Source organism: Micrasema longulum, unplaced genomic scaffold (assembly GCF_059751315.1).
Source record: "Micrasema longulum isolate JH-2025_06_02 unplaced genomic scaffold, ASM5975131v1 h1tg001565l, whole genome shotgun sequence".
NCBI classification, from domain to species: Eukaryota; Metazoa; Arthropoda; class Insecta; order Trichoptera; family Brachycentridae; genus Micrasema; species Micrasema longulum.
In genome coordinates, this window is record NW_028278748.1 from 100,022 (window position 1) to 122,398 (window position 22,377).

The 22,377-nt window shown below is 40.6% G+C and overlaps 1 protein-coding gene across 1 annotated transcript; it reads left to right on the forward strand.

The window, feature by feature from the left end:
* The first annotated feature begins 1,560 nt into the window (after nucleotides 1-1,560).
* Nucleotides 1,561-21,171, forward strand: LOC148274865 (uncharacterized). The gene is made up of 4 exons (XM_088236505.1): nucleotides 1,561-3,850; nucleotides 4,532-6,796; nucleotides 19,224-19,347; nucleotides 20,793-21,171. The coding sequence occupies exons 1-4, from the start codon at nucleotides 1,561-1,563 to the stop codon at nucleotides 21,169-21,171; spliced, it is 5,058 nt and encodes a 1,685-aa protein (XP_088092631.1).
* Nucleotides 21,172-22,377: the final 1,206 nt, after the last annotated feature.

Sequence of the window (22,377 nt, forward strand, 5' to 3'; positions counted from 1 at the left end):
TCGTGTTCATGCTGGTTCCGATCAATTTTTTTCCAAAATTCTGTTTTTTTATTAGAGTTTATAATTTTATGAACAAATATCATTGTATTGTAAAATATTCTTTGTTTATATGTTAATAATTTCATTTCATTTACCATCGACTTTACCCTCGTGTATCTTTTTTTTTTTTTCAAAATGATTCTTAAGGCTTTATTTTGTAATACAGTTAGTTTATCTATGTTTTCTTTGTTTGATAAAAATAAAATGCTACTACAGTAGTTAACGTGTGGTTAAATAATTGCATTGTAAATAGTTTTGCAAGAGTCTTTATCAATAAATCTTCTGATCCTTCCCAAAATTGATATTTTTTTTGCAATCTTATTTATTACCATCTTAGCGTTTTGGTGAAATGTAAGTTTTGAATCCAACATTTCACCTAAATATTTAATTTCAGTGACTTCATTAAGTTTTTCATTTTCTATTACAATTGATGGTGTAATTTCTATTCTTTTGTTTCCTATATTCATATATTTAGTTTTGTTGTATTTATGACTGCTGTATCGGACATCGCCGCGCGTGCGATAATACAACGTACAACACGGCCTGTGACGCGGCGAACGAGCGCCAAACGTTAGGCACCGACACCAAGCCGAGCGGCCCTTTTGCGGGCGCCCAGGCGGAGATGGTAGCTGCACGGGGAAAATGGACGGAATGACCGCGGAGAGACGGTCGAACCCCCGGCCACGACTGAAGCTTCCCGAGTGGCCGCTAGGGCGACGAATGGCGCTCGGACGAGAGTGTGCGGTGCCAGTGTTTTTAGGTTAATATTTGTATATCATGTTTTTATGTTTATTTTCGGCTAGGAGTCTCGATTTGTAATCTAACTAGCTGCCCCTAAAATAAAGACGGTTAATTATGTCACTCGCAGGGGCAGAAGTTAGGATATCGAGACCCTAGCCACATATTTGTATCAGATTGCGGGGAATCAGACCCTGTCAAATCCTCTAAAACTCATGTCACCCTTTTTCTCAGTATGTAGGACCTTTCCCTGTATCATTTCTACATTAAATAAGATACGGGGAAGAGGCCTACATACTCCCTTTACATGTAAAACTCATCTCGAGGGAGTTATTTTATCTTATAAGCATACGTGTAAAAACAATATCTGAAATTGTCCAGCCAATAGGAGAGCGTGCTACGGCGTAAGCCGGGAAAGTCCGACCCCTTCTCGCTCTCCCTTGCGGCTTATGTATGCTGTCTCGTACCGTGCCCGACTGCGGCACGGTACAAATTACTTGATAGAACCTCTGTATTTTTATTGAATAAAGTGTGTATAGTGTATAACCAAGACTGCGTTTTTATTATATCTACGCCCTCTCCGCCTCTGATGTCGCCGCCTGCCCTTCTGAAGAAGAAAACTGAAGCCTGAAGAAAGCTATCACCCGATAGCCGGTCAAATAGCAGCTCCAAGCCACCTCCTATCTACAGTTCAACTGTATGCACGGCGAGGTGTCGTGTATATAGTTGTGGTCCTTCGAGCCGGATCGGAGCTGCTATACGGACGCCACATCCCAGTGGAAGATGACGCCTTCACTTCGCTCTGGAAAAGGCTCCGCCGAGAAAACCTCTGATGTCACCCCCCCTGCCGACGTCGTATCCACGGTGACGGGTACCGAGGCGTCGTCACAGGAGGTTTCCGAGGAGGACACCGTCGAACTTCTGCAGGCTGAAGTTGCGAAACTGCGCGCCGCCCTGAGGCGCTCTGAGAAGACACCGACCGCACCTGGACCCCCAATGGAATCTCCTAGGGCAGATGCGAGCCCCAGCGGACGAGCTGGGGTGGCAGAGAGACAAACCGGAGACTGGGTACGCCGCTCTTCGGACCCGATCGCGCAGATGGCTGCGGCGATCACCGAGATGGCCACCGCGCTACGTGGAGGATCAACGGGGAGCCCACGATCACACGATGGCGACGATGGAAAAATGGAGGCGCTGTTGGCGCGCCAATCTACGGCAAAGGAATTGCCCGCCTTCGAAGGAGACCCACTGGAATGGCCTGCCTTCAAGGCCCAATATACGAGGTCTACGGAAGTCTGCCGGCTGACGACGCCGGAAAACCTGCTCCGACTACAACGTGCGCTGAAAGGGGCCGCCAAGGAGGCGGTTTCCTCCCTGATGGTGGATCCTCAGAATACGGACCTCATCATGGAAACCCTGGAACTGCAGTTCGGCCACGAGGAGATTGTGACGGCGCACATGCTGGAGAAAGCGCGCCGCCTACCCGCCATAGTGGAGAGCCCCAACTCAACCGGGATAGTTGAGTTATCCGTGGCCCTGAGGAACATGGTCGCCACTCTGGAGCGGACAAGGAACTCGAGCTGCCTATCATCACCGCAGCTACTGAACGAGATGGTGGCCAAGATCCCGCTAGCGATGCGGGCTCTGTGGTGGTACACCTTACCGAGGGACAGAGACGAACGCGCCACCGTGAAGGAATTTTCTTGCTGGCTTAGCGAGATCGCTCAGACGTCAATGAGCGCCGGTGGAATGGACGCGGGGTCGTTTTTTCCCAAAAAGAAAACAAAGAACAATGTGTATACAGTGTCCGCGCCAACCGAGACAAGGGACGAGTGCGGAGTGTGCAATCGCCCGCACAAAAGTGAAAAGTGTCGCGAGTTTTTAGCGAAATCGGTAGCGGGCCGATGGGAAATTGTTCGCGAAAAGGGTTTATGTTTCTCGTGTCTGAGGCATAAACATTTAGCCGGTAAATGCCCGGCGGCTAAGAAGTGCGGTATAGAAGAGTGTCGCTATACGCATCATAGGACACTACATGGACAGCGACGAGAAGGCCGCGATAATGTAGTGATGAGCACCTGCGAAAAAGTTCAACCGGTATTGCTCAAAGTGATAAAAGTGAACGTGACCGGCCCCAATGACGGTGCCGACGTTTACGCCCTGTTAGACGAGGGCTCCAATGTGACTTTAATAGACTCCGAACTGGCGGACAGTGTCGGTGCGCCCGGACGAGTGCGCGGGATAACGATTCATGGTGCGAGTGATATGTGTTCCGAGGATAAGGCGTCGCGACGCGTCACAGTGACTATTCGTGGGCCAAGTGGGAATGGATACCCGCTCGTCGGGAACACAATGACGAGTCTAAATCTCCCGCGCCAGTGCATTCCGGAGGGAAACGGTATGAAAGAAGTGCTACCGAAAATATTAATTGGGCAGGACAACGCTCATTTAATCGTGACTAGGAAAGTCAACGAGAAAGGGAGATATTTACGCTCTCTGACGTCGCTGGGATGGATCACGCACGGATGCGTGAATCATAAGCAGAACAAAGCCAGCAAAACACTCACACTGACGAGTGCTAGCGTAGAGGATCGCATGGACGAGTTAATGCGCCTCAATTACGCGGTGGACGCTATGGGCGTCAAACCTAGGCCACGTGTTAACAGCACAGACACGCGCGCTATGGAAATTCTACAGAAAACCACCAGACCAACGCCAACCGGTCAGTGGGAGACGGGTCTTCTATGGAAAGAAGACAACATATGGTTACCGGACAATCGACAGTGCGCAGTAAACAGACTGAAATCTGTCGAGAACAAGATGGCCAAGGACCCGAGCTACAAGGCGGCATATTGCGCGAAAATTAAGGAGTACATCGAGAAGGATTACGCCCGGGAAGTTACGCCGATAGAGATCGCTCGTTTCCCGCGGAAGTGGTACTTAGCCCATTTCGGCGTAGTAAATGTGAACAAGCCGGGAAAGCTGCGAGTCGTCTTCGACGCGGCCAGCCGATGCCGTGGAGTTTCGTTGAACGACAAACTACTCACCGGCCCTGACATGCTGACCTCGCTATGGGGTAACATATTACGCTTCAGAGAAGGCCGCATAGCGCTTGCGGCGGACATAAAAGATATGTTTCTACGGATAAAAATCCGCCCCGCCGATCAAGGAGCTCAGATGTTTTTGTGGAGGGAGCGACCCGACGCCGAGATTAAAACAATGGTGATGACCTCGATGACCTTTGGCGCCGCGTGCTCACCGACAAGTGCGCAATATGTGAAAAATAAGTTAGCCTGTGTAAACGCGAGTGAATTTCCGGAGGCGGCGCGCGCAGTGGAAAACAATTTTTATATGGACGATTATCTTGCCGCGGTGGATACTACGGAACAAGCTATTCAGTTAAGAGATCAAACAAGTGAAATATTAAGACGGGGAGGATTCCAATTGACGAATTGGTCCTCAAATGACGGTGAAGTGCTACGTACCACCGCGGATAATTTGCGCGCCACGGACGCTCGCGAGATAATAGTGAACGGTAGTGAGTACTTGGAGCGAGTACTCGGTGTTAAATGGGACCCAGTCAGTGATCGATTTGTGTTTCAATTTAATAAGACAATAGCGTTAAGCGCACATGAGTGGCCCACTAAAAGACAATTACTGAGCGCGGTAATGAGCATATTCGATCCGCTCGGTTTTCTAGGGTGTGTTACGGTACGCCCGAAAATATTATTACAAGCAGTATGGCGATCGGGAATAGGATGGGATGACGTCATCCTGCCGACCCATCAAGAAAAATGGGCCGAATGGAGAGCCTGTGTGGAGCGCACAGAGAGCTCTATACCCCGGCGGTGTATAGAAAATCGCACCAGTCGGGTGGAACTACACGTATTCTGCGATGCCTCCGAACTGGCGGGGTGCGCAGTAGCGTATTTTGTGGAAAAGACGGACCGTAATAGACATGTACGGTTCGTGGGCAGTAAAGTTAAAGTTAGCCCCTTGCGAGCTCTATCAATACCTCGACTGGAGCTGCAAGCGGCGCTAATGGCCGTGAGACTGGCAGACACCATCAAGCGGGAGAGTGACGTCACTGTGGGGAGGACAGTCTATTGGACGGACTCGGCGACAGTACTGTGCTGGGTACGAAACGACAGCCGTGCGTTCTCGCCGTTCGTGGCCCACCGCCTCGGGGAGATAGATGAGTTATCTCACCCGAAAGAGTGGCGGTGGGTTCCGACTAAGATGAATCCCGCGGATGCTGCCACCAGGGACCTCAACGCGCCTGATCTTACACCTCAGGGAGCCTGGTTCGGGGGACCGGCCTTCCTGACTGGGGAGGAGGGCGAATGGCCGCATCACAAGGGACGCGGCCTGCAGCCCGACATCGCCGTCATGGAAGCAAAGCGCGCCGAACGCATAGTCACCGCGTTACAAGCGGCGCTGCCAGACGCCGCACGGTTTAGCTCGTGGAGACGGCTTATACGTGCCACGGCATGGTGCCTGCGGTTTGTGAATCGATGCCGCCGTGCCGCCCCAGAATGCGTGGGAAAATACCTAACCGCAAAGGAGTGTATAGCCGCTGAGCGATTGTGGATCAGGCGAACGCAAAACGACGCCTTTGGCAGCGACATAACAGCCCTAAAGCGGGGGGAGTCGCTACCCAGAGGCAGCCGCCTGCATGCCCTCACGCCCCGGCTAGACGACACCGGACTGGTGAGGATGGGAACGCGGTTATACGCGGCCAGCGGCGTACGGGAAAATATTGGATTCCCGATAATATTAGACGCCGCGCAGCTGTACGTACAACTGATGCTGAGACACCGGCATGAGATGTGCTATCACGGAAGCACTGAGAGGACTATGGCAGATGTGCGTCAAGATTTCTACGTGATGAGAATACGCACAAAGCTTCGATGGATTGTAGCTAACTGCCAGAAGTGTAAGAACGATCGTGCGCGACCGCAACCGCCTTTGATGGGACGTCTTCCGCCGGCGAGATTGGCACATCACATGCGCGCCTTCACGCATTGCGGAGTGGATCTGTTTGGACCGCTACACGTGACCATGGGACGGCGCAAAGAGAAGAGGTACGGGGCCTTGTTTACGTGTCTCACAACCAGGGCCGTACACATTGAGTTGGTGACGTCACTGAGCACCGACTCGACGATCCAAGCCATCCGGCGGATGGCCGCCAGAAGAGGACACCCGTCTGTCTTGTACTCTGACAACGGGACAAATTTTCGCGGGGCCGATAAAGAGATGGCCGCTGCCTTCCGAGACGTAGCCGAGGACAAGAAAGTGCTAGATGAAATGAGCACTATGAAGAGTGAGTGGAAGTTTATCCCTCCTTCATCCCCGCACATGGGAGGGGCATGGGAACGATTAGTTCGTTCCATTAAGAGGGCGCTGTTTGCTATACTGAGAGAGCAAGCGCCTAGAGAAGAGACGTTACGGACGGCGCTAGCCGAGGCTGAATTCTCGGTCAACAGCCGTCCGCTGACGCACGTGACAGTAGACCCTCGTGACGGAGCTCCTTTAACTCCGAATCACTTTTTAATTGGGTCATCCGGGGGCATGCCTTGCCTCGCGGATTACAGCGAAGCGCCGGAGAACGTGTGTTTGCGCAAACAATGGCGCATAGCCCAGAAGATGGCGGATGCTTTCTGGCGCCGATGGATGCGCGAGTACCTGCCAGGCCTGGGCGGACGTCAGAAATGGCGCATCGCGGCCACTCCCCTGCAAGTTGGAGACGTGGTAGTGATCACCGATCCCGCGATGCCACGGAACCAATGGCCACGGGGAGTCGTCACGGGAACCATGCCCGGGAAGGACGGCCAGGTGCGAGCCGTCAGGGTGCGGACCTCCACGGGCGAGTACACAAGACCCACGGTCAAGATCGCGGTCCTGCTACGCCCCACTGATGACAGCGCCCGGAAGACAGCGCCACGCGGCGGCGAGGCCCGATGCGGGACCAGCAGGTGCCGACTGCGCGACACCGGGGGGAGTGTATCGGACATCGCCGCGCGTGCGATAATACAACGTACAACACGGCCTGTGACGCGGCGAACGAGCGCCAAACGTTAGGCACCGACACCAAGCCGAGCGGCCCTTTTGCGGGCGCCCAGGCGGAGATGGTAGCTGCACGGGGAAAATGGACGGAATGACCGCGGAGAGACGGTCGAACCCCCGGCCACGACTGAAGCTTCCCGAGTGGCCGCTAGGGCGACGAATGGCGCTCGGACGAGAGTGTGCGGTGCCAGTGTTTTTAGGTTAATATTTGTATATCATGTTTTTATGTTTATTTTCGGCTAGGAGTCTCGATTTGTAATCTAACTAGCTGCCCCTAAAATAAAGACGGTTAATTATGTCACTCGCAGGGGCAGAAGTTAGGATATCGAGACCCTAGCCACATATTTGTATCAGATTGCGGGGAATCAGACCCTGTCAAATCCTCTAAAACTCATGTCACCCTTTTTCTCAGTATGTAGGACCTTTCCCTGTATCATTTCTACATTAAATAAGATACGGGGAAGAGGCCTACATACTCCCTTTACATGTAAAACTCATCTCGAGGGAGTTATTTTATCTTATAAGCATACGTGTAAAAACAATATCTGAAATTGTCCAGCCAATAGGAGAGCGTGCTACGGCGTAAGCCGGGAAAGTCCGACCCCTTCTCGCTCTCCCTTGCGGCTTATGTATGCTGTCTCGTACCGTGCCCGACTGCGGCACGGTACAAATTACTTGATAGAACCTCTGTATTTTTATTGAATAAAGTGTGTATAGTGTATAACCAAGACTGCGTTTTTATTATATCTACGCCCTCTCCGCCTCTGATGTCGCCGCCTGCCCTTCTGAAGAAGAAAACTGAAGCCTGAAGAAAGCTATCACCCGATAGCCGGTCAAATAGCAGCTCCAAGCCACCTCCTATCTACAGTTCAACTGTATGCACGGCGAGGTGTCGTGTATAACTGCACTTTTTATTTCCTTTGTTCATTTCATTAAATTAAAATATACCTTTCTAAATATAATGATGTTCCGCTGTTACTGCTTTTAATTCCGGAACAACGATGTTACCAATTAATCAAGATTGATGAGTTATTTTTTTTTAAATTTATCTGAGATTGACTCATTCATTATTTAAAGATTGATTGAGATATTTGCAGCAGCACAAAGGGGAAAAGCCGATTTTAAAAATATGTTTTTTCTTTAAATTTACTATTACCTGATAAGAACTGGATAGTCTAAAGATCAGGGTAATCCTTGATCTTATCATAAAAAAGAAGAAATATCATTGTTACCACCATGAACGTGTTCGGCATGGGATCTTTTAATGAGGAAAACATTATGTTGACCGTAAAATGACGTGAAGTGTAATAATTGCAGAACACTATTGACCATTGGCGTGCCGTCTGCGCCGCGTTAGTACTGCGACGGAGCTTGGCCAGTTTGTAAACATGAAATCTCATGAAAAAACACATAATATTTAGCTAAATTATTATATTGTAGATAACTAGATTAAAAAATTGAAGTAGTAAATAACTTTGATACAAGCTGAGTAAATTGCCGTGATAGTAATTTATTTTTTGATTTATTTATTAAAGGACATTGTCCATGTATACAATTTATAGGGTTTAAATATTACAATAAAAGAATATTTTAAAATATAAAAAAAGAAGCATTAAAAAACAAAAGGGACATCAAGACAAGATCTGGACTATTTATTTAGCGTTCGTATAAATCTTTGTAAACTTAAACCAAAAAAGTCCAGATCTTGTCTTCAGTTAACAATACGACAAAGACGGGTTTTTGCATATAAGTAATTAATATTTTGATGACTTTAAAAAGTGCGTCTGTTGAGTGGTGTAGTGGCCAAGGCGCTTGACTCACACATGAAAGGTTCCGGGTTCGATTCCCGGTGAGAACAACATAGTGAAATGTGATTTTCTTAAGCCTGGGTGTTCTGTGATGTAATTCACTATTGTAATTGGGCCTCCTGGCCTGATGTAGTGCAAAAAAAGTCCAGTAAAAAAGACCAGAGTTAAGTTATCTTTCAATTCAATGTAATATAAAATTTGAACGTCTTGTTATACCCTTACTAATAAACAATATATATACAAAAATAGATGCTGCTAGTTTAGATCTGGGACTCTCAATGAATATGAGCAAAACTAAGCTTATGATCATTGATCGAACTAATAAAGTAGCGCCATTATCCTTACTGCGCAACTTAGAAAGAGTCAACAATTTCATTTATCTAGGTTCTCTCATTAGCGATGGCGGTGGGTGTGAAGGTGAAATACGGCGACGTGTTGGTATTGCCAAAAGTGCTATGAGTCGGCTGGTGAAGATCTGGAAGAATCGCAGTATAACCATTAACACCAAAAAGAGACTGGTGAAGGCCTTGGTTTTCTCAGTGTTCATGTATGGTGTGGAGTGTTGGACACTAAGGGAATCTGAAAAGAAAAAAATCGAAGCTTTCGAGATGTGGTGTTGGCGGCGAGTGCTGCGGATTCCGTGGACGGCCAGACGTACGAATGCATCTATTCCCCAGGAACTGGACATAGGAGAAAGATTGATATCCATGTGCGAAAAAAGAATCCTGCAGTTCTTTGGGCATATTTCCAGGGGAGATTATTCTCCTGGGAAGTGTCGAAGGGAAAAGGTCGCGTGGACGTCAACCGACAAGATGGAGCGGTACAGTCACTGAGTTATCAGAATCATCACTGACGAATGCCTATAGAAGAGCACAAGACCGTTCCAGATGGAGGGAGACTGTCCACAGACGAGCCATGCCTGGAGTCAGGCGTAATCACCATCCTTAGACATGAGGCACGGATTGAAGAGATACAAAAATAATTTAAAAAACAAAACACTGCTGTAAAATCCAGACGCTTTCCAATGACATTCTATTTACCTATATGAACGTTTGTTTTTAACAAAAATCATCGCCATCTCACGAAACGCTGCGATAGACCCAGTCTTTAACATCGTTCTTTATGATACAGATTGTTTTGAGTTGCCTGGATTTTTGTTTCGGGGAGTCGATAACGATGAATTTCGTTACTCTGCTAAACATCACAAAACATTTATTGGGGAAATAATATATATATTTTTTAAAGTTAACGCTAAAGTATTTAAAATGATTTTTTGCTTTACCGAAAGCATGTTCAGTACCTTCAACATGTGTTGAATTTTCGCATTTCTCCCACACCTTAATATTGTCTTCATTCCCCTATTCTCTGATTTTTCTGCATCACATTATATTGATTTTTATTGCTTAGAAAGAGAACACTAGAACAATAATTGAAATGCGGCAAAACAATTGCTTAAAATTGAGATTTTTAATTTTTTTATTTAAAAATTCCACTTTTTTAGAAACTTAGTTGTTAATGTACTCAAAATGTGATGAAATATTTAGCGTATTATCTATTACTACCACATAAAAATATTATTTATTTAACTTTATCTATATTTTCTCCTTGCCTGTTTAGTTAAAAGCAGTCTTCAATGTCTTTATTGCTTACTATAATGAATTTACTTTTTGAAACATTAAATTTAATTATTTATATCCAACCAATCAGATGTTTGATTTAAATCTATCTGCGTCCCATTGCAAGCATCACTAGCAAAAAGTTTGACAAATTAATGTTTTAAGCATTTACCAATATCATTTATATATATAATAGAAAGTATTGGTCCCAAAACTGATCCCTGTGGAGCTCCCAGATTAGTAGTATTTTTCAAAAATAGTGCATTTCCAAATTTTGTTTTTGTGTTCCATCATACAAATAATAAACAATATTTTTAGTTTGTCCAAATTTTTGCAGACAAGGACTGGATTCAACTCCCTGTGGAGCTGTTTATATTAACAAATTACAACAGAGATGTAGAATATTCAAGAGAAGGTAATGTACACTTTTAAAACTATTGTTTTTTTTTATTGAGTAAACAGTTTATTAGGAAGTATTAAATTGGAAAGCGATAACAAAGACTTCTAGAAGAATCTCGGTCTCAATATACCCTTTTGAAAAAGTTCTGGCGTAATAAAAAGGTGTTGAGCTTGCGTGAGCTTCACGGAGCTTTCCTTTGGAATAATACAAGGCGGTGTTTCTCAGTACTAGGTGAGTCGCGAAAGCTTGAGGCTTAAATTTATTCAAAGAGAAAATTCCTACAGAAAACCATATTTTTTAAACCAAAAACACAGTGAACAAAACTTGTAAACAAAATATTCCGAATTTCAATACATTTTTTTTAAATGTCAGTGCTTTTATACAGGAGTCTAAAATACTTACAGATATTTTTATTTCAAACCGTTGTTATAAAATTTCAAAGACGTGATGTAAGTACTTGGCGGTAGTGTCTAGGACTTTTGATCAATATTCTTGATAAAAATGAAAAGAAAAGAAATATCGACAAAACAAAGAGATAATGAGAAGGGGAAATAAAAAAAAGTGACCAGGAGTGGTAGACGATAAATAAAGAAAAGTTGGAGAGTAAATTTGCATTTGATTACATTTCGATAAATAATGAACAAAAAAAAAGACATAGTCTCTATTCTCCGTTATTTTGAATTCAACTTAATTAAGTGCGAAATTAACAAGAAAGGTAATTTTTATTGATTGTTTTATTTTTTTATTTATTTATTAAAAATATTCTATATATGTACACAGGTAGTCTTTCTTAGTAAGAAAACCTGTTCTGAGGAAGACTGTACACTGAAAAGTGTTAATTTTTTTTTACACTTAATATATCACGTATCATTTAATTTTTATTTATTTCTTCCATCCTAATTTTCTTCAAAAAGATTTAGATTTCTCTTTTAAAATATTGTTTGATATTAGTTTATTTAATTTTATGTGAAAGCGTATTAAATAATTCGACATAAAAATAATCCTTGCACATTTGTCCGAATGTTGTTTTGAAGGGAGGAATAATGACAGTGGTATTATTTCTTGCCCTTGTTGTATATTCATGTTCCTGAGCTAGGGGATGACGATGTACATCTCCAAATTCGTCGAGTAAAAAAATTGAGCAAATATTAGGCATATCGAAAGCTTTAAAGATTTCTGAAGACGAGGTTCTTATTGGTACCTCGAGAATATATTTTATGATGCCTTTTTGTACTTAAATAATTCGTTTAAGATGTTTTGCCGCAACGGATCCCCATCCTATTAGTCTATAGAGTCAAAGAACCAGTAAATGACCACCACCCAGTAAATGACCATTGGTTAATAAAACACAATATAATAAGAATTGCTACATGTGTCCAGTTAAAAAACTTTTAACACTAGAAACTATGACAAAAGCGGTAGGCGGACACATCTTTTGGAAGAAACAAATCTATCAGCTTTGAACGGTGAGTTGTCAAAAGGTAATAGTGCGTCTTTCCGTTATTGTTCTGAGATTGATAGTGTTTTCTACAAGGAAAGGTGTGGTTAGTGTTTTATTTGATGCTATTTTTTATGCAATTCTTTGAATATATCCATATTCTAATGCGTTAGGGTGTTTTATAATGTTATGATGTAACAAAATCTCAGTATTATTTTTACTAGAGTAGTAGTGGTCATTCACTGGTAATTCTGATATTTTTTTAGAGTAATATTAATTATAATTGTAATACTCGTATTTCAGTAAAAAAGTGAAAGTACTTAGAAAAATAAATGTGTTTTTTATTGTTTTCTTTTATTTTGTACGCTTAAATAATAAAATTTATACCTTTGATGTGGATTTACTACAAGCTAAACCTTAAACGGTTATTAATTGGTGCTTTAACCTTATTCTTAATGAGATTGGCAAAGTGCATGGTATATTTTTTGTCGTCATTTTTTCCTATGATGTTTTTAATGGTCAGAAATAAACAAGCTTTAAGGTGTTTATTAATATGAGTGTCCCATCTTTAGTTTTTATCTATTTTAAGCCAAAGATATACATAAAAATCGAAATTGTTTTGGAGTTTGGTATGATAGGACTGTGGCAGTTTGATTATTTAAGCAGTTATGTATTTGAATTTTTAGCAGCTCATCTGGTTTTCTTCTTGATGTAATGGAAAAGGTAAAATAACTCGTTTTCTTACCATTCAATGTTAAAGAGTTTTTTACCAGCTAATTTTAACCACCGCATGTCTATTTTCAGCTATCTTGAATAAACATGTAATATATAATTGATTGCGGTACCTTTAAGTACGGTATAATCGGTTGGGGTAGTGCGAGTGACACAGTTTTAAATTGTGTATTTGTTGCACGAAAATACGAGTATAAACGTAAAATTTTATTGTTTAAATGAATAATTTTATGTTTATAATATGTTCATAAATATTTTATTTTTTTAAATATAGTAAAGTGAATATTTTCTTCTTTAGTACCGTGTTGTTAGTGTATTATTATGGCTGTGTTTAGAAGTTCAGTAGTTTGTTGTATTTTCTAGTGCAAGGGTTTCCCTGGGGAAGGGTAGAAAAGAGGAACATGGCAGGTAAGTAGGAAAGGGTGTTTACTACAGCAGTTCACACGCGCTAGTACGATTGAAGGCAGTTATTTCCTCAAGAAATTAAAAAAAATACTTACGCTCCACGCTTACGCGCATTAAAAACACTTTGAAATATTATTTGTAAATTCTTTTCAATAATTATTATTTCGAGTATTTATAATAATTCAATATAACAATTTTTAATTATTCGCAAACCATCTGATAGATAGTCGCAATTTTAATGAAGACGCTGCATTAAAAGTTCTTCCCGTTAAAAATAAAATTAGACAAATTTAAAATCTTAGAAATTAAAAAACCAATTTATGATAAGAAAAAAATGAATAATAACCAAATAAACAATATTTCCTATAGTTTCATATGTTTTAATTTTATATTAAGTAATCACAATTAAAAATAAAATAGGAAACAATTCATTTTTTAAGTATACTGTGATAAAGAAGCTTGTGTAGCTTTGAAACCGATCGGTAGAAAGAAAATATAAGTCTGCCAAAACAAAATGGTTTTATATTTATTTTATTATTTCAATAATTGTTAATAAATATTTTGATTTAACCACGTACCGATTTGTTTATATTTACCGGTTTTAAGACGAACCCATTTCTTTGTCAGGGCAACAAATTACATTAATAAATCTCTTCATCATGTCAGTATTAAAAAAAAAAAAAAAATGATTATCCATTTTCACACTTTTTACAATTTAAATATTTTTTTATGAATTTTTACAAGTAACTTTAATCTCACCAAGCCACTATCTGTGGCTTATTGGTGGAGATTTATATTAATACTTACTTATATAAAATAACTAAAATTTATAAAAATAATGCATTTACAGATATAATTCTATATCCAGATATTCTAGATATTGGCGCTCTCAGAAATGTGTATTTTGCTCTGTTTCAATCCACTGCAACATATGGAACAGCTAGCTGGGGGGGTTGTGCGGTATCCATTTTAAAGCAGAGGCCTTATGAGAGCATAATTCATATAACCTTTACTAGTTCGACCCCATCTAGATTAGGCTTCTCCTATTTGGTCTCCATTCTACAGGACTCATATTGACCATATCGAGTCTGTCCAACACCGTTTTTTAAGAAAAGTGGCCTGGTTGCTCGGATTACAAAGGGGTAATTATTTTTATTTTAAAATAGAGCAATCTCTTAATCTGTCTTCATTGGAGAGACGTAGAACTGAGATGGACCTATATGCATTTTCAAAATACTTAATGCTTTAAGTGATGTCCCATCTCTGTTGCAATCAATTTCTTTTCATGTTCCCAACCGTGTCACCAGAAGTCAAAATCTGCTATTTATAAAATCTTCTAAGAGCAACTTTGGTTTTTATGCCCCAATGTCCAGAATGTGTAGATTAGTCAATTCATCACACGACTTGGAATTTTTTGGGATAGATCTTCCGGCTTTTCGTAGATCTCTTCGCGACTAAACAGTGTGGGATGAAGTTGGATTGGCATGGTTTAGCTCAAGGTTTTTGGTATTTCGTTTTTTTTAATATATTGTATACTATTATTGTTTTGCCCTTGTTTGTCTTTGCCAAATAGTTTTATGTTCTTTTTGTTCAGTTTCTTGCATTTATGTTTCTTCATGCAACTGTTGTAATTGGCTTAGGCCGTATATATATAATAAATAAATAATTAAATAATATTCTGGCGCCCTCTTACATACCCGCCAGGTCAGGTAATAGAAGCCTTTACACTATTCTGGCCGAACAATAAGGAGAGGTCTCGGCAAAATGTCCGTACGAGGTTTTCCCAGAGCATGAATTATGTCATACCCAAAACCCGTACCACTTTTGCTTAGAGGCATCTCTCATTTATCGCACCGAGAGGATTCAATATTTTAAAAGAGCGTATTAAGCTCTCAAAGACAAAAACTATTTTCAAGAAAGTAGTAAAGGACTGGATTTTTTTAGTGGGAGGGATTTGAGTGGGAAACTCCTTGATGATTTTCCGAATGTTCGAGTTTACTGTTTACCATATTGATATATATATGTATTTTCTTAAATATTTATTATGTTTCTGATTCTATATTTGTGGTGATATACTCATGTGTCTCTGTCAACTAATTGCTAGTTCCATCTCAAGACAGGATTTTTAGTCCCATTGAGTTGGGAAATAATCTACAATAAACTTATGTATGTAAATAAATAAATAAATAAAAAAATAATTATAAATCAACAGCCGGAAAGACCAGCAATAAGCTCGTAGATACAAATAACATGATGATTTTTCAATACACTAAAGAAAATTAATTAAAGAATGCTAGGCATCCACAGGGCATACAAACTGCTCTCATCCATCTGCTGATGTTTGTGAAGTTAAAAAGCCAAAACTTTTAATGAAGCGGGTGATTCTTTTGGTTGATTCATTGCATTACGTACAAGGCAACGTCTGAAAATATTTGTCAATTTTAATACTTCTTCATGGACACGGTGGATTTATCAAAAATATTTACTTCTTGTAACTTCACATACATCAACAGATGGATGCTTTCAGCTTCAACTGAAAATTGCCATAAACCTCATATAGGTACTCTACAGTGTTGTGAGAAGCCGTGTTGTCGAAGGGTTCCAGAAAAAAATTAGTAGTGTCAAAAAAAACCCGTTTTGTTGGGGACCGTATTAAAGGGAGGTTACCTGAACATTTACTATAAGGTTTTGGGGATGTGTTTTGGGTTTGTGTTTTCTCCGTTTGTTTTTCGTTTGATAATCTTAAATTTGCATAACTGTTTTTGGAAAATTATTGAACAATCTTGGAAAAACGCAACTTAATGTTTTTTTTAAAAGTAATATACTTCCTGAGACGACCAGGGAACTCTTAGTTTTTGATCTAGTGTTTAGGGTGTTGGAATTTTTTGTTTTTACATTCCGGATCAACAAATTGATCTACAATCAATTTTCAGTCACGAAGTGGTTTGACCGGCAGAACGTATTTTTAAATTGTAAATATACACCTGACGTATTAACAAAAGTAGTGGTCGAGGAGACTTTTACAAAGTACAAACATAAATATACAAATATTCGGCATTTGCACAATCATAATATTATTACAATCCAACAACAACAAAAAATAGTTATCTGTTAGGTACATTGTGCACAAGCTGGATTACAGAAAGTTTTTCATATGCGAAATATGAAAACTTTGGTTATTGACGTGAATGACGTGAATAACCGTATGATTCGAAAAGGGCAAAAATAGATTATTAAAAGATTGTATAATATTTTCCACTAGCTCTGAGCAGTTCTGGCATTTTAAAAATTTACCAATCAACACGTTTCGGGGGAAGAGCTCAATTTACCAAAGCTTCAGATTGTTTTAGAGCTTTCGTTTTATGTTCCTCTCTCCAACCGAGAAGCCTGTAGAAAAAATATGACACGCCTGTGAAGCCTAATGCCAACGATAAATTTAACTTTATCCAAATTCGACATTAACGTTCAAGAAAGTGCTTTATTCCTTTCATTCATCACAATATATTTTATATTTCACCTATTAACGTCACAGATAAACATAGACGATTTACGATTTATGCCGGCAATCTTAGATTGCCCTTTTTAGAGAATTATATGACAGAGTACACGAATGTCTCTAACAATAAGAAGAGTTTGTAAATCTGCAAAGGATGTTTTCAAGAAACAGAAGAGTAGGAAAATATGTTAAAAAGGTAGTAAATGCGGGAAACAAAATGAACGGTGCACTAAGCATCGTATTTGCTTATAAAATATGTCAATCGAAGCTAGACAGGCGTGCATTGAGGGGATTAAAAAGCTCATCTTCCACCCGCAGCTGCTAAAGAGTCTTGGAGGACTCTCTGTCAGCTGTACATTGAAAGTTAGCAAAGATATTCAAAAGAGATACAAACTTTATGCAGAATAATGACAGGGAAGATAATGTATGCCAGGGGTCAACACGCTGTGTTGACCTCTGTCCACTCCCCAGGCTCTCCTTAATTCCGAATTTTTTTATCCAAAAAAAAAATTTGTTCAAAATTTACAGAAATAAAAGTAAAAAAGAATAATGTCCAGACTGTAGTAAAACAAAACACAGTAAAAAAAGAAATTATGATTGAAATTTATAGAGGGAAATATTCTATTTTTTTACAATTTTCCAGTAATAAAAACAAATTACTACTTATTATTATTTTTTCTTTTTTTTTCACTTATTCATCATCATCATTCCCTTTCCGCACCAAACGGTGCATAGGGAATTGCATTGGTACACTAATCGTAGTGTATCTTGATCATTTTTGTAACATGAAGATAGTTGATCAGTCTTACGCTTCAGGAGCCTGTCGAAGGGATTATGAAATATTTAAATCTAAAAACCATTCAAAATAAATATTTTAAGTCAACCTCGTCGGGAATCGAACTCGAGACTTCTTGCGTGTCGGGCAAGCGCGTTGACCACTACACCACTAAGCTGACAGTACAATACTTATTAGTGGCATAAAAAAATATTTGTGGGTTGTGGTCCCGTAGCTAGTGTATCGGACTCATGGCTCAATGGTCCGCGATTCGAATCCCACTATACCCTAATTTGATTCTCATTTTCTAATAGTGAGTTATTTACAACTCGTTGAAAATGAATCGAAGAATAATGTCAGACCAGTTATTTTTATTCAAATTAATGAATAATAAAATTTATTCTCCTAACCTACTTGAAAGAATTTCATTCCGCGTGCCATCTAGACCGACAAGACAAAATCTTCTGTTTCATACTGAAATCGCGTCAACAAACTATCTTAAACAATCTACAATACCTAGAATATGCGACCAATATAACAATATATTTACCGAGGCTGATATTTTTTGTGACAATGTATGTAAATTTAGGTAAAATATTATAGAAATTTTGAGAGAAGCAGATATTTAACTTTATTACATATGCTTATTTTTTTTTCGTTTCTTTTACATTGCTTATATTTAACATAATAATTAAAATTATTGCATTAAGTGTAAACAATTTTTTTGGTGTGTGCATGAGTTTTTTACACTAATATACAAAGAAATTGGCAAAATTTGTGAACATACTGTTTTTTTACCTAATAAAATGAATAAATAAATAAAATGGCCCTCAAAATGAAATATTTCTCAAAAAGAACGTAAGTATTTCTTAAAACAATGATTAGTATAATTTTGCCTTCCCGTCAAAACAGTCATTGCATTGGCCACGCCCTTAATACGTCACGATTTATGTTAGTTTTGAACTTTGTAACCATTTAAATTTTTACGGAACATCATCACAAATCTTGACGTCACAATTATCAATGCCAAACATGTCTGTCGGTCATGTTTCTAGGGACATATTTTTTAATAATTTATTTTTATAGTCAAGTAAGAAAAAAAATCTTCACAATATCCATATGGATTTTAAAAACACATTGGATTTAATTTCAATATATTCTTATCAGTATTTCTAGTATGTGATATTTCTCTATATACATACAAAACAGCTGAGCAAAATATACTTTACTGTTAGAAAAAAAATTAAAAACATAGGAACGTAAACGAAAATAAAACGTATTTAATATTTACAAAGAAAAAAAATAAAGGTTGGAGTAATTACATATAACAAAAAATAAAATTAAGAACATAGTTATAAAAGATTTATTTATGAGAGAACAGAGTTAAATAAAAAAAACTAATTCTTGGGTGAACAGAGGTACAGAAAAAGCTAGTAGCAGCAGACAACAAAGTTTTAGTCCCAACAATTTTGCATGGAAGTGAAACATGAATGTAGCCGACGTCATAGTCTTTTATATTATTATTGTATGTTAGTATAAATGTTTCAATCATTATTTTAGTTGTATTTAATATGTAACGTAGTATGTATGAGTCTGCGAGGGTAGTTCTGTGTCTAACCGGCCGCTGCCGTATAAAGGACGAATTGAGCGGAGCGTGTCAAGCTAGCGGCCCTTTCACGTCCACTCCAGTCGGCGCTCGATTGTGCAATGCAGGAACGGGGGCGGGGGTCGGGGCTTATACGTTGGCTAGAGGGCGCCTATTTACGTTGGCCGCTCGGGAGAATACTTGGCAAGAGTGGGGGGCCGGCACCATTCCCATACCTAAGTTGACCGTAGGGTCAGATTTTGTAACCTTGTATAAATTTGTGCACATGTGAGAAATAAAGACATTCAGTCTACGACAGCCGTGCACTACGGTCGCTTTCCACTGCCCGCATTCGCTTGAGACTCGTTCTAATTTTTCAAATAATTACCCACCCAAGTTTTTTTTTTCGCATACAAATAATTTTCCAATTTCAAATTCCTTTACGCTTTCGTTAAAATTTTCGGTATTTTTTTCTAAACGTTAGTGTTTCTGTTTTTTTTTAAATATATTCTTTGTCGGAAAATTATCTTTTTTATTTATTCTATTACTTTTTACAAATTCACCTGTGACATCAGAATACAGAGTTTAGTAAGCTCCCCTTCAGGGTCGAGCAGGCTACTCCTAGTGCCTCGCCCGTATTCCTCACCTCTGTGATCACTCTGATATTATCCTTCATCTCCTTCAGTGCTTTTTCAACGATCCTTTCTGCCTCACCAAATACAAACAGTTTTATAATCGACCACCTGACCTCATGCTGAACACCGTACCTCTTCGCTTTTAAAAATTGACCGCGACCCCTTGGAAAGAAGCTAGCTCCTCACCGTCCTTGACCAGATATCTAATACTGAACTTTGCTGCCTCCTGACATTGCTTGCTTTCCCTCCAACCATCCCACCGCAAATCTCACCTCAGACCACGCCCTCTCTCCCTGAAAAACCTCCACCATCGCAACCACCCGAATAAAAACCAATCCCTTGACCCCTCGCCCGACCACGCTAACACCATCAACCTCTACCAATTGGGTAACAACCCCCCCCTCTAAGAAACGAAAAGCTACTACCCCTCGGACCTCACCCCTTACCGTAACCCAGAACCGCTTCAACTCCCTCTCAGACAGCAACCCCGACACGTGTGGCTCCGATGAAGAAATTATTCCCTCAATCAACCTCCAGTCCCCCCCCTCTCCATCAAAATCTACTTCCAAATCAACCAACATCCCACTCGTTTTTATCAGAAAAGGAGGCCCGACTTAGACTACCATACGCCGATTGTTAAACGAAATCGACATAACACCAAAACAAGCAACAACAACCAAAGCAGGCCTCAAACTTAAGCTCAGCACCATCACCGACTTCAGAAACGCCACTACTTTCCTTTTCTAAATCTAATTTTTCTTATGTACTCCAGCTCAAGACTGGTCTTTAAAAATAGTTTTACGCGGAATCCCCATCGACATTTTAGATTTTTCTCGCAAAATCCTACAAAGTTATTTCAGTACACAGAATGAAACAAGGTGTCAACCGTTGTCCTATTCCATTTATCCTTGTCCACGTAGAAAACTCTCCCTCTGGAAAAGAAATTTTTAACATCACAGATCTTCTTAACCTTACCATCAAAACTGAAAACCTGAATAAAAAAATCACCCCTACCCAATGTCATTGCTGCCAACAGTTTAATCACTCTGCCTCATTCTGCAGAGTTACTCCAAAGTGCGTCAAGTGCGCTGGACCCCACTTCACTTCTGACTGTAGCAAAAAAATAGAAAACGGCCCGGCCTCCTGCACCAACTGTAAAGGACTGCACCCAGCCAACTTTCCAAGGTGCCCTTCATACCCCAAACCCCGCGAAGCCACAGCTCACCCGCACCCGAGCCCTATGATAAGTCACTACAAACATACCTCCCCCACCCTCTCCTATGCCACTATTACTTCCCTACCCTCGGCACCACGCCCTCAGCCCCAACAAATCAACCTCCCTCCTATCCCTCCACGCTCCAGCCAATCCCTCTTCTCCACATCTAAACAGCTTCTCCTTTCTGGAATAGCCTATTTTCTCTCCTTCGTCAACTTAGAATGAGCATCCACCGTTCTCTATGATCTCCTCCCCCGCCTATTCTCAGCCCCATCACATTCAGAAATAATATCTACTCCAATCACCAACGCCCCTGTTATTCTCTCAATTTTTAACTGCAATTGCTAAATCACCCCTTCTCAAACCTCTCACCATAGCATTCTGGAATGCAAATGGCCTGTTCCAAAATAGGCTTGAACTTACACATTTCACCTCAAAACATAAAATTGACATCCTCCTTATCAACGAAACTCATCCCAAACCATCACACTCATTCAACATATCTAACTATCACGGAGACACGGGGCTTCTAGTAAGGCGTAACATCACCTTTTCCATCAACCCCACCCCTCCCCTCGTCAGCGCTGAATCCACTTCAATTACCATTCAAACTTACAACTCAGGCTCTCTCACCCTTAAAAGCATTTACATCCCACCTTCAAAACTTCATATCCCAGACATCACCTCCCTCACCTCAGACATTCTTCCAACAATCATCGCCGGCGACTTCAATTCAAAACTCTTTTTTTTTCTTTTCACATAAGCATTCTTCTAAACAATTTTTTTAAATCCCGCCAAACTGCAAAAGCAGTTTTTTTATAAATCATGGAACATAAATCATGAAACAGCCGGCGCCTGGACAGACACGACAAACTCGACGTCATCGCCCCGGCTAAACCCACCTTCTTTCACTATGCTGGCTACCCACCCGACGTATTAGACATTGCAATCACATCCAATTTCAAACATTCACACTCCATTTTCACCACCAATGAACTCAATTCCGACCACAACCCTGTTTTCCTTATATTAGATGACCTTACCAACTCCATCTCACCCAAACATCTATCAAAAACAAATTGGACCAAAGTAAAAAACTCCATTCTCAACAAATTTGCCTTCCCCTCCTCAATAACAAACAGTGACAAACTAGACCTTCAAATCGACAAATTTAACTCCATCATCATTGACGCCATATTTGAAGCCTCTACCCCTATCTCTTCCGCTTGTAACAATCACCTACAATTTCCTCTCCATATTAATAAACTGATCTTATCAAAAAGTAAATCACGAAGAAAATTGCAAAAATCTCGAGACTCCATTGACAAAAAGCTCACCAACCATCTTCAGAGTAAGGTTAGAGCGGCTCTCTCAGAATTTAGAAATAAATTCTGGTGAGATAAACTCGACAGCGTCAATCCTCAAAACGGC

Bases quoted from the DNA above. Each gene is read 5' to 3' on its own strand.
- LOC148274865 (XM_088236505.1), top strand. From the start codon at position 1,561: ATGACGCCTTCACTTCGCTCTGGAAAAGGCTCCGCCGAGAAAACCTCT. The intron at 6,797-19,223 runs GTGCGATAATAC...TGTGCAATGCAG, and splicing joins TGTATCGGACATCGCCGCGC to GAACGGGGGCGGGGGTCGGG. The intron at 19,348-20,792 runs GTCAGATTTTGT...CTCATTCTGCAG, and splicing joins ATACCTAAGTTGACCGTAGG to AGTTACTCCAAAGTGCGTCA.